The sequence below is a fragment of the Eleginops maclovinus genome, chromosome 23 (assembly GCF_036324505.1).
Source record: "Eleginops maclovinus isolate JMC-PN-2008 ecotype Puerto Natales chromosome 23, JC_Emac_rtc_rv5, whole genome shotgun sequence".
Taxonomy (NCBI): domain Eukaryota; kingdom Metazoa; phylum Chordata; class Actinopteri; order Perciformes; family Eleginopidae; genus Eleginops; species Eleginops maclovinus.
Genome location: NC_086371.1, coordinates 14,048,592 through 14,061,216, shown reverse-complemented (window position 1 = coordinate 14,061,216; position 12,625 = coordinate 14,048,592). Strand labels below are relative to the sequence as shown.

The window sequence follows — 12,625 nt, the reverse complement described above, 5'->3', positions numbered from 1 at the left end:
TGCTACCCAAACTGTTTGCAAGGTGAAGTAAGATCGCTGCACTGAGCCTATCAGCCACCAAAGTTGGAACCAACTAGCAGTCCCGGTTTCTGTCGTACTCCAGTAGCATTTTTTTCAGATTGCTCCAAACCAGTACAGGCTTTGTTAACAAAGGCAGAACCTGGGAACTCCAAAAGCCTGACCATAACGAAGACACTAGGGCTCATAATCAATAGTAGGAAATCAGACTGTGAGAGAACTTAAAAATAACTCATTTATAACATTAAAGTCATAAACACTGCATCACTGTTGCACTTAAAAGTACGATCTTCTATTGGCCAGAACAACATGTAATGCTCTTGTATCCACTGTGGCATTAATGGATTGTGGATAGCAGAGCACAGTTTCGGATCTGCTTATCACATTTTATAAGAGGTAGTATTTTCTGAGGAAAACAGTCACGACAGATAGAAATATAGATGGGTACAAAGTTGAATTTCAAATTGTATATAGTGTCTAAGTTGATATCACATTGCCTTTACTTTAATTTAACTCCTGCATTTGACCTAAAAAACCCAAGGAATCCTGCATCTTACCACTTGTCCCGATACCAACAATGATTCAGTGTTCAGACCTTCATCAGTTTAAATTAAATATATATATATATATTTTACTCTCCAAACGGAGAACAATTGATTGACAGGATCTTGTTTACATCCCATGCAGTCCCGTTTGCATTCACTGACTCACAATATTAAAGTCTACTTTGTTTTATTTGTAACCACATTTTATATGCCTTACAGATTTGATTCTACCTAACTATGCATAGGCTCTCCAGGGTGCAGTAACTTATATTCATAATTGCATTGCATTACATTCATAATAGCTTGTGTTAGTCTTGACTAAAGTCACCTCACAAGAAACAAATGTTGGTTATAGAAGTGTGGACTGCAGTTTACAAAGCATGGCCACCAGGTGGGAGTATACACTCAGCATTCTCCCACAGGGTAATCTGTTAGACATTGGCTCTGACTGTTTGGCAGCAAAGTTTGGAGTCTAAACAACCTGTTACAGTAGATCACATTCTCAGTCTTGTAAACAATGTAACTGTTAAGTAGGAATGTGTGTTTGAGATGCCTAAAGTGATGCCTTTAAATAGCAAAGATCTGTTAAGTGTAATTGAGCTCCATAATGCATCTGTCTGCTTATTGAACAGTGTGTATTCTCTCGGCTCAAAGAAGTAGTGGGAGCGTTGGTTCTCTAAATATCTGGGTTTAGTTTAGTATAGTAAAATGTTTCAATTCTGGGGAAAAGTGGAATAGATTTGTGCTTGGTGGAGCACCATTAGTATATGATGTGTGTATGAGTTGGATATGGGTGTGTGTGCTTCCTCTGGGTCTGTGGGATTTTGGCCCATAATTCCTGCAGCTCTCAGGTCACAGCTCCGTTCTCACGCACATATTTGGCATTCCTTCCCCGACGTGATTACCATACACCTTCCACTCTGGGTTTGGCTAAGCAGAATATTTCCATCATTCCCGAGTGGAACTGGAGCAGTGTTCCAGAAATGAACAACTCACCCCACCACCCCCTACTCGCTCTTCTCTATCCCACCCCCTCGTTTCTCTCCCACCCCACTGTCTCCCACTTATACTACCCCCTCCAGTGCAGATTCCTGCTGCCTTGCAATAGGAATCCTCTGGTACAGCCCTTTTTCCCCCTGAGTCAGCTGTTTGTGTCTGCCGGCATGATTGGGTCATTTGGCAGCGACATTTCTTCAGTGACCTCCTGCTAGGATAGGGAAGGAAGGGGAGGGATGGGGGATAAGAGCTGGAGAGATGAGATGAGAAGCAGCTATGAAACTCTATCTCACTACTGCATGTTTCCCTTCCACTGTTCTGTCTGATCCTTCATGCTGTATATACATGGCAACACTTTATGATGTGGAGGTCACTGTTGATTTTGCAGAAAACAGTTGGTACTCAGCATATTGAAGGGGTTCGAGTGAGGTTGTTCCATCTGAGATTGTTTTTTTAATTCAATCTAATGTCTGAGTTTTGACCTTCAGTGACTACTTCAACCTGTACTTACGAGAACTATGAAAACTACAGAATCTGTTTTTCTGTGTAACTGACGTCCTTGCACCTTGTCTCTATTAGAAATCTGGTAAGGAAGTTGGGATCTTATCCCAGTTTGGAAGATGAGTGGTTCTCAGAAATACAGACTGATTTTCTTACTATAAATTACAAACATTAATCATTACAGATTCATTGTTTGTAAATGGTAAAATAACTATTTACCACATTCTATTTAACTACTATACTATTTAATTGACCCTTTATTAAAGATGGCTGTTAATGGATACAAGAACAAAAGAGCAATGTTGGTTTTTGTTGATTAGATAGGGGACAGATGTAGGGCCATTGGTGCAAAAATCCTGCAACCTCAATAATAGCGTTAATTAGTCCTACCTACTGACTGCAATATCACCAAGAACGGTCCAGTACAACCAGATATATTAAACTAATGTATATCTTGGTATAACTGTATGGCACTATCTCTGAGAGTTGACAAATGTATAACCCATCATGGTACATATCAATATATCCTTTAACCCGACTGCATTTCAATATTTCTTTGAGCCCAGGGAAATGTTTTCAGTTGTTTTGTTCACTTAACAGTTTAAAACCCAGAGATGATGACACAGAATAACCCATTTAACCTTCATATCCAAGAAGCTAGAATAAACATTTGTTTGGCCCTTTTGCATGATTCATGACTTAAACAATTTCTGAAATAATTTGGCAATCATTTTTCGCTTATCAACTAATTGAACATTAAAACCACATCCAGATCATTGATGGGCGTGATTCTCTTCCAAAGTATAATCATTTTGAGAAAATAGAACATGAGAGGAAGCATTTGAAAGAGGCTGAGACACACAGGAAATGTTTCTGTAAGGTTTACTGAGTCGAGAAAGACTGCTGCACACAGAGCTGAAATAAATAAATGAAATAATTTTATCGTAATAATTATAATAACCATCATAGTAAGATTGCTTATTTAGGGTTTCTGTCTTCTTTTATATATATAATATATATAACTTTCAATAAATTGTTCCCTTTAATATTTTTCTCCTGTTTGTATGCATGAGACTTTGGTTTGTTCCACTGAATGTCCTGGTAGCAGCATTCTGTATCCACGGTATCGCACAGGAGCATCATCCCCTGGGTCGTTTCTATAGCAATGCTAATAGACAAGGCACCCTCCGCACAGTGCCCCCACCGCGCTCGTCATCCTCTGCACCTATAAGCTGAGGGTGTAGTGTCCTCGGGGGGGCAGGGTGTGTGGAGGAGTCATGAAGAAGATCTCCAGTTGTCTTTGGTCGGTGGTTGGTTTGGTTTTTATGTGTTTGGCTGGCTGTTTTTGGTGCAGCTTGGTTTTTATACATTCCAGTTCTTAAAGCTTCAGTCCCCGCGGTGAGTTGTCTTGGGTTCATGCAGGGGCTGGAGAGTCCCTCGTGATCCAGCTTCACTCATGGTTGTTGGTACACTTGCTCACACACACACACACACACACACACACACACACACACACACACACACACACACACACACACACACACACACACACACACACACACACACACACACAAACACTCATACAACTTCTTGTTCTTACAAACATGCGCTTATTCACTAAGTCATTCATTCAATCATTCACTCTTTCATCCTTGTGTCATCCATTCATCCAACAGTCTCACAGGTTCACACCAATTTAGCAGTGAGACAAATAAGTGCGTCACATGTCAACAGTCCTTTTTTGGTCCATTTGATCTGTGCAGATCACTCAATCCCTTTGTCTGCTTTCCTTTCCTCTCCTTCCTGTTTTCCCTTTATCCGTAGGACTAGCACCCACTCTCTTGTTGAGTCAGCCTTCCCAGCCTTGTTTTCTCTCTGTATGGTCCAGTTGTAATCCCAAATTTGCATTGTCCAGTTTGTCCAGAACAGGAGACATGAAGGCCTTGTTTTTGGGGTTGTGGAGGAAAGGCCTTCGTAGAGCCTGGGACTTTGGTGGCCTTCATGTTCTTTGTCAGTATTTCTGGCCAATGAAAGGGAGCAGACCAGGTCCTTAGAGCTTCCGGCGTTGTACCAGTTATGGTCCAGTCGGTCCAGTTTGGGATCTTAAATTGAGAGAAATGATCACTTACTAGGGGGCTGTAGTGGCCGATTAGTAGGTGTAAAGCTAAGCCCCATGAATGATTAATCAATGCCTGGTCAAGGTTTGTCCCAACAAATGGAGGTGTTCAGTCTTGTGCGACAGAGGAGAGGACTGGGTTAGCCATTGGCAGGCTCAGGTCAAGGCTTTGGATGACAGGACAGTGGGTGCTAGTGTTAGCCACTACTAGCGGGGCCCGGTAGCACGCACCCGCTTTCCCCGCTTGCTGATGGTGGTGAAGCGGAAGGGGGTGGTGAGGTCAGGCTGCTCCCCTGGTGGGAAGCGCTTCATGAAGTGTACGTCCTGCTGGTTTGGGAGTGTGTTGGGGCCACGGCGAGGACGACCTCTTTTAGTGAAGCCCACATACCAGCCTGTGTAGCGCGCTGACATCAGAGCTGTGTAGTGGTTTTCGAGAACCTTTTCCACAAAGACGCAGTCCTCGCTTCGATTACTGGCCTTCTGAGAGGGCAGAGAAAACCAGAGGTACACACACACACACACACACACACACACACACACACACACACACACACACACACACACACACACACACACACACACACACACATGGAGAAACAAAGAGAGGCTCGTCAGGAAACCGGAAAATATATATTTTAAGTTTGTATCTCTAAAAGGTTGAAGTCTCACCTTTCCTACCAGCTTGCCCCGGCGGTTCATGCACAGGTAGAAATTGGTTTCTTTGCCCCGGATTCTCACCTGGCTACCAAAGGTATCAGCCTCCACTACGAGCTGGGCTTGTGAAGGGACAGACAGAGGGACAGACAGACATTAGAGCCACAGGCAATGCAAAGAAATACGTATGTTGGTTGGGCAGTATGTCACAGGTTTAGTAATACATTATCACATAAATATATAAAGGGAAGAAAGTTGAAGGAGACCCAGATTCAAAGCTAAGTTAGTTTAATGTTGTATGGGATCAGTTCACAAAGCAAAAAAACACATTCAAGCTTACAGGAACAAACCAACGACCAAGTAGTCTGTTTTAATGAGATTAGGGTTTTAAAACCAGATAAGGCATTTACATTGAATCACAGTTTTAGGATTCATAGTTGCTGTTAAATGTGCTGATAAATCACACACCGATGTAAATGTCTCGGGCTGGACAGATGGTTGTCAGATAAGCCCGGTCACACACATGAATGTGAGGCCGCTGACCACAAATGGGCCTCGTAAAAAAGATAACAGCCAAGAGTAGACGGAGCACGGTGGGCCAAGAGGAGCTGGAGAAAACAGACTGAGTGTCTGTGATACTGTTGTTTTAAGGTGCGTGTGTGCATGCACCTCTATGTGTGTGTGTGTGTGTGTGTGTGTGTGTGTGTGTGTGTGTGTGTGTGTGTGTGTGTGTGTGTGTGTGTGTGTGTGTGTGTGTGTGCATGTGCGTTTGCGTGCGTGCATGCGTGCATGTTCATCCTCTCAGGCAATACCGCTTTACCAACTACACATCTTCAGAGAGCGCTTGGGCCTGTTTAAAAATAAATCCCTAAAATGGTTCCTACATGACCTTAGTCAACAAAGGGGTCAAGAGAAATCAATACCTCCCTCCCTCTTGCCCTCTTCCTCTCTCTTCCCCCAACTCTCCTCTCGTCTCCCTTCTGCTCATTCGCTTCATGTTTATACCTTCGTGCACCCGCCCCTTCTTTGCTTGAATTCCTCTCTCTCTGCTCTGGGTTCCCCTGTGTACTACCTCATTGCCATAGTTGGTCAGTTTTGGGTATATTGTTCAGTTTAGGAAAGAGATGTGTCTAAAAGTAGACATGCTTTTGCATCTATTTTCCCATCAATGGCTCGAATTGGCATGTTAGCAATCTGAATTGTTTATGAATCAATCAGGATGTGAAACATGAGCCACTGCTCGAGCACATGCAGACATATGAACTGCTGGTTTATGGCTTGGCTTTCTTCTTCTGACCATTGATTCTGTGTGTGGTTTAAGAATGGGTTAGACATCATTACAGATGGAGAAAGGTGGAGAGGAGGAGGGAGTGGGGGATGGACAGAGGGAGTGTTAGAGGATGGAGGAAGGGAGGGAGGGAGAGGAAGCCTGCTGTTTTAAATCCAGAGGAGACAACAGGGAGGATGAGAAATCAATGGAAGGATCGATGAAGGAGATGAGTTTCTAACACTCGGTCCAACACTCTACCTGCCAGGCTTCTCCAGCTAACTCACACTTTTTTTCACTGACACCTTCTTTCTCTCTCTCTCTCTCTCTCTCTCTCTCTCTCTCTCTCTCTCGCTCTCTTTCTTTTGCTCTCTTGTGAATCATTGAGTCAGCAGCCAGTCGATGAGGTCTTTGTACTCCCAAGACAAGCTCCACTGCCCCTCTGCCAAAGCCTGGGGAGGCGTGTGTGTGTGCTTTTGTGAGTGTGCCTGCACAGTTGCATTCTGTACCCGTTCATGCATGCACTTGGTCAACCTTCAAGTCTTTGTACTTGCACCCGGTTTGAGTGTGCATGTGTTTGCGGGAAATCCTGCATGCACTCACATGTACCAAAGAGTTTGTGCGTGTTCTACTGTGTGTTTGTGTGTCTTACCAAATCTGTCTCCATCTTCTCCTCGAGCGCTGATTCTACGTCCCAACACCTGGACATGTTTGCCGCTGGTGCGGCTGTAGAGCTGGTAGACCCGGTGGTGTCGTCGACTCATGGTGTCTCGCACCTGCGTCTGGTTCTCCACATGCACACTGAAGTTGACACCATCTACACCAAGTACCTGCTGAGAACACACATACAAATCACACACACACACACACACACACACACCAAGGCAGACACACACCCAGAGGTTGGCACACGCATACAGATATAGGGTCATGAACAGGCTTATACAAAAACTTGTATGTATGCAAATATAACTTTTCCTTTAGGATCGCTCTTTGTCATGCATGCACACTCTTACCTGCAATGGATTGCACATTACCAGCAACATCTGGATACATCTGGAAAAGTAAAAACAGACAAGTTTAGAAATATGCAAGCATCATTGAATTTTGGAAGAGTTTTTCGTGACACCATCATTTCCATCTCTTTCTTCTCTGCCGTTCTTTCTCTTCAACATCTCTTTTCCTTATTGGGTGATTACTCACACTGCTGGGTGTGTGGCTGGCACAGAGACATAACATACAGACAGGCAGATGTCCAGGCATCGGCAGACACACAACACCCACAGCAGTGTTTATTGTTACGCTACCAGCCTTCTGTCCAAACCCCCTTTCTGACCCATTCCTGACTTTCGCCACACCAAAATCTGGCCTCCAAATGACCCGATTGGACTGTGGCGAAATGGCAAACATGCCGAGACAACTAGAACATGTTTTGGTTTGGAGATCTAAGGGATTGGGCTGGCTCATTTGGCTGCTCTGTGTATGTAGACAGCTGGGCTGGACTACAGGTGTAACCTCCGCTGTGATGTGGCTTTGGAGAGCAGCGGACTGTGGTTACATTTAGAGATGCTATGAATAAGTGAGAACATGAGCTACCAAAACTTGTGGAAAACTGGTTTATGTAGGAATCAAATCATGGGAAGTAAACGTAGTGATGTAGCATCCAGAATTTCCGTATATTTTCCTTATGAAAATATAACATTCATGCATATTTTCTTATTAATTACTTCTTATTTATGACCTAATCATTTCTGATCTGCGCTTTAAGACATGTTTATGATGAAACAGGTGGTTACAGTTACAATTAAAATTCTTCACAGTTTATCAAAGTGCCTAATTGAAGTTTAGACCTTGACCTTGGTCATGTATCAAATGGAATTCACAGCTTCAGTAAGGGAGTGATCGCGCTGTGCAAAATGTACTCTGGCAGTCCTTGAACTGTTCTGAATAAGTGACTGAAGACATGATGAAGTCTAGAACCAAGTGTGTGGGCCGAAAAGCAATTTTACGAATATTGTCTTTCCCCACCTCATCTTCTGCTATCTCTCTGCATGCCTCTTTTCTCCCTCTTTCTCTCTACTCCACTCTTTTTCTCTGGCTCGTTGTCCTCCCTATCTCTTCTCTACCTTATCTCTCCCTCCCTGTCTCTCTGTCCACTCTGCCTTTCTCCTATCATTCCCTGCCTCCCATTTTCCTTTATGTTTGGGGTTAGAAGGGTGACTCCTCCACACTGTCATGGACATGCACACAGATGTGTGCAGGGTGTATGTGTGTGTACAGGAGGTGAAGGCAGCTGACAGCTGGGCCAAAGCAAAGACATACGCACTGCTGAGAGAGGCAGATACTGAGGAGGAGAGAGAGGTACACTGAGAGGTATACAAAAGGGAAAGGGAGAAGGAAGGTGATGTAAGATTAAATAGAGGGGAGATGAAGGCTGACAGATAATAAGAGAGGTGAGAGATAAAATCAGAAAAAAGATGCACAGATGTGAGAAAAGACTAAGGAAACATCTTGAAGGAATAAGGAGAAAAAGTGGCAAAATGAGAGACAGTAGTGTAACCACAGAGTGTGGTCTGGCGTGAGAAGTAGACAAAAAGATAAATAATGGGAATGAAAGAAGGGGGGGGGTCAACTCATGCACGTCGTAACACATGTCACTGCCTTCGGACTAACACACGCATACACATATGCTTCCTTTTCCCTTTTCCTCCTCGTCTTTACTATAGCTGGTGTGTTGGCCCCTGAGTCAATCTAATAGATGCAGATATCCTGGGCAATGCAGTAGAGTGTTGGCCCTCATATTTTGCCTGCGCAGCCGAAAAAACCTGAGCGCCTGTGCATTGTGAGGACTCTCAGCTGTTAAAACACTACGGCTGCACTGCCGCCGAGGACACTAAAGGAAAAGTGCCTCTGCACTGGATTCCCCCGCTCCCACAAAAACCACAGACACTCCATATTATGCCAGCCACAGAGAGAAAGAGAAGGAGAGAGGAAAGAGGGAGACAGGATCAGCCGGGGTTGGGGGAGGGTGAGAAAACGAGAGAATAAGAGAGTGCAGAGTAAAAGTTGGAGAGAGTAAAGACAGAAGGAGGTATAGAGAGAGGGAAAGCCCGGTGCGCTTTGGCTGGCAGCCAAAACAAGCAAGCGTCTGACATCATAAACCTGCGTCCCAGCAGATCCACCATATGGAGGCTGTGGTTAGACTAGCAGGCCTCAGCACCGAGGACTGGGCAGCAGCGTGGAGTGAGAGCGGTTGGCCTGGTGGGACTCAGCACAGAGCGGCGGTTTCAGCTGTGTAGTAGTGGTTAACGTGGTAGGCCAACACTGGGGCAGTGGGCTTCTCCGCGGTGCAAGAGTTTCAGATGTTCAGCAGTGAAGAATAGTGGTTATGCTAGTAGGCGTGAGTGGTATCAGCAGTAATAGGGCCCATGGTGGAGCATGGTTACAGAAGCAGAGGGCCTTGACACGGAGCTGTGGCTTTATGAGAAGAGCTGTAACAGGTTGTTGTGGCAAAAGGCCCTTTGGCTTTCCTCACTGGCTGAAAACTTCCAAGTACGATAACCTTGATAACCTAACAGCATGAATAAAGTGAAGTTTAAAACTGATAGGCAGGCAAGAAGGAAAGTAATGGAAAGATGATTGGCCCAGAAAGACTTAAACTAAAACCAGCAGACTAAACAGTGAGACTGCTCCTCTTTGGATACTGCCAGGGGCGCCATCATTCATCAGTTATTAATTCATACTTTTTATCTGAGCAAGTATCTATGGAAAAATGGGGTATAGGCAAGACAGGACGACAGATGTAGGCAGTTAGGTGGGTAAGTGGAGAGAGTGTGAGAGAGACAGAGGAAGAGAGAAAGTCAGGCAGACACCGGCAGCAGCAGCACACACCCTGTCCAGGTTGTGTAAGGAATGAAAAGTATCTGGAGATGACTGCCATCTGGGAGAAGTACAGCCGACACAAAGAAAGAAAAATAAATCCCTTGGCTTTTAACAAGACACACCTCAAATGGGCAAACTCAAGCCCACTGAGTCTATACCCCCCTCCCTTAGATTTGCTCCTGGCATTTTATCATTTTCCTATCCCACTAGATAAAGCAGGTGTTATTTAAGTCAACTTCTATTTTCAATGGGGGGGGGGGGGGGGGGGGGGGGTCTTTCTAAGCCAGCTTGGCCATCCCTGAAGTAAGTGCAGATGGTGATGGAGATGTTTATGGCAGGTTTTATGAATAACAGGGCACTGACTCTGACCCAGTGACCCTGAACTGTCAGCCAATCAAAGCAGGGCCTTCCATGGCATGTTTTCTATAGGGACTGATGAGGAGTGATGTAATCGTTAGATACTGCAACCTTCCTCTCCGTCATCTGCATCCTTTAGCTGGGTATTTCAAGGAACAAGTTTAAAGAACTGCGGACATAGATAAGTCCTGATTGGATGATTAACATTATAACATGAAAAAGGGATAAAGGTGACTTACAAGACGGTCAGCGTGGAGAGAAGGGACCACATTGCTTCCCCCCTCCACTATGGAACTTGTCCCAGAGACAGTCTCCTCGCTCGGTCTGAGCCAGTCCGACAGTCCGGAGAGTTCCCCTCTGTGTTTTGAATCCGCTGGATGTTATGTAGAGTCAAAGAGTCTGCAGACACTCCCGTTGGCATCGGCGGCGGCGTGCCCCGGTTCTCCCGGCGTGAGTAAATGTGCCGGCGTGGGGAATTTGGGATGTGAGGCAGGGGTAACTGTGCCACTGTGACCGCCGGGCAACCTCTAACAGCTGTCCAGAACGGCGTAGAGACGGATGGGCGGGGGAGCAAAGGGGGAAGGTTAGGGCTTTAAACGGCTGCGCGTTCCCGACAAGGAGAGGAACAGGTGAAAGCGCGCTCACGCTTGACAGATAACCAACTCCAATCGATCTCGTTGACCCTCAGAGTGATGCTCGGTCCTGTGGACAAATGCGCTGCATGCGTAATCGTCTGCGTAATCCAATGCGTAACGTTTCAGTGCAAAAGCAAACTTCTAATCACCAACATGAATTATGCAGTTGGTGAGCTAATACAAATGCTTTGGAGTCGGAGTCAGTTTTATTCCCAGCAGAGCAGGGCGAGGAGCTGTTGGAGGTGGACTACCTGGGCTAGCTGATGGAGCAAACGGCGAGCTGGAGAAGGGGGCTCTGCGGGCGCAGGGTAATGCAGGGCTGCCTCGGTCATGACTGCGTCCCCACGCTGGCTCAACGGGTCTGTGGCTCAGGTGACACCCAACAACAGTGTCAGACAGGGAGGGTGATAAGGCCCCGGAGCGGTCCAGCTCAGTTTATCGAGAGTGCTGAATGAAAATGGGAGGGAATAATAAAAGGGAAAGAAAGACGATGGAGGGCGGGGTGGCTTGAGAGGATGGGAACAGCTGTGACTGGGTGGCGGACTCAGCCACCCGCGACACAGCGAGGAAATGACAGCCGCACTTTGCACCTGATTTTCCGGACTTCCAAGCTTGCTTCAGACGCTGGTTACTGGCTGCAGGAGTCCTCCCAGCGCTTTCTACACAATACCAGCCAAAACACAGCACGATGACATCACCTCCAGAATGTTTGAAGGGGGAAAATGCAATCCGATCTTTTCATTTATTTTTTTAAACATAGAAAGTTTAAGCAGTTTCTCTGAAGGAGAGGGAAACACGAAAGTTTCCCCTTTACGAGAAAAGCGAACTCGAAGTGAAAGAGGAGAGTGGAGCTCACCAGTTTCAGGAGAAAAAAAGTTAAAACAGGCTCACTGGAAACGTGTTTACCCAAAATCACTGACAGATCGACTCCCAGTTCAGAACCTGCACCGTCCCTCTTCCCCTTACATTTACCTCCCTGTTTCATTCAGACACAAGGGGAGAAAACGCAAGAGAAAATGCACAAAACACCCGGCCGTGCGTTTGTTATCCACTTCTTTGGTATTTTGCAGATTATTCTCCCTTTCAAAAATGCAAAGGTTTCGTTCCATAAAAAGCTCTTCTTGAGGGGGCTGCTCAGGAGAGGCGCGTCGGCAGGCACAGACCTCACTCCAAGAAAAACCAGAACAAGATTTTAACAGACGCGGATCAATCCTCCCTCCCTCCTTCCCTCCTCTCCTCACCCCCTCCCTCTTCTCTCGCTCTCTCTCTCTCTCTCTCTCTCTCTCTCTCTCTCTCTCTCTCTCTCTCTCTCTCTCTCTCTCTCTCTCTTTCACCTCTCTGCCTCAAACACACGCACATGCACACTTATTGGATAAAATGGGATTAGTCAGTCGCTATGAGATGCCGATCCAATTTACACAGGAAAATATGAATTTGAACAAGTTTTGCGTTCTATGTGAAAAACATCTGGTCATGAAATGAGACAATTTCAGTTGTTTACAATACAAAGCAACTTGTTTCTGTAATTTTCGGTAATAATGCACTTCTTTTCTGGACTTCATCGCATTGTTTCAAATAATGTTTTGGTGGAAAATACTTTAAAAAATATATGCATGGGAAATCATTTTGACGATGACATGGTATGGACCATTGT

At 45.3% G+C, this 12,625-nt stretch overlaps 1 protein-coding gene across 1 annotated transcript; it reads right to left on the bottom strand.

Annotated features, from left to right (window-relative positions):
- Positions 1-1,663: 1,663 nt before the first annotated feature.
- Positions 1,664-12,120, bottom strand: fgf18a (fibroblast growth factor 18a). Its single transcript, XM_063876032.1, has 5 exons — positions 10,576-12,120; positions 7,114-7,153; positions 6,750-6,930; positions 4,846-4,952; positions 1,664-4,656 (listed from the first exon to the last, which is right to left on the bottom strand). The coding sequence occupies exons 1-5, from the start codon at positions 10,605-10,607 to the stop codon at positions 4,384-4,386; spliced, it is 633 nt and encodes a 210-aa protein (XP_063732102.1). The 5' UTR covers positions 10,608-12,120; the 3' UTR covers positions 1,664-4,383.
- Between the last annotated feature and the right edge of the window lie 505 nt (positions 12,121-12,625).

Bases quoted from the DNA above. Each gene is read 5' to 3' on its own strand.
- fgf18a (XM_063876032.1), bottom strand. From the start codon at position 10,607: ATGTGGTCCCTTCTCTCCACGCTGACCGTCTT. The intron at 6,931-7,113 runs GTAAGAGTGTGC...GTGTGTTCTCAG, and splicing joins TAATGTGCAATCCATTGCAG to CAGGTACTTGGTGTAGATGG. The intron at 4,657-4,845 runs GTGAGACTTCAA...CTGCCCTCTCAG, and splicing joins GGGGCAAGCTGGTAGGAAAG to AAGGCCAGTAATCGAAGCGA.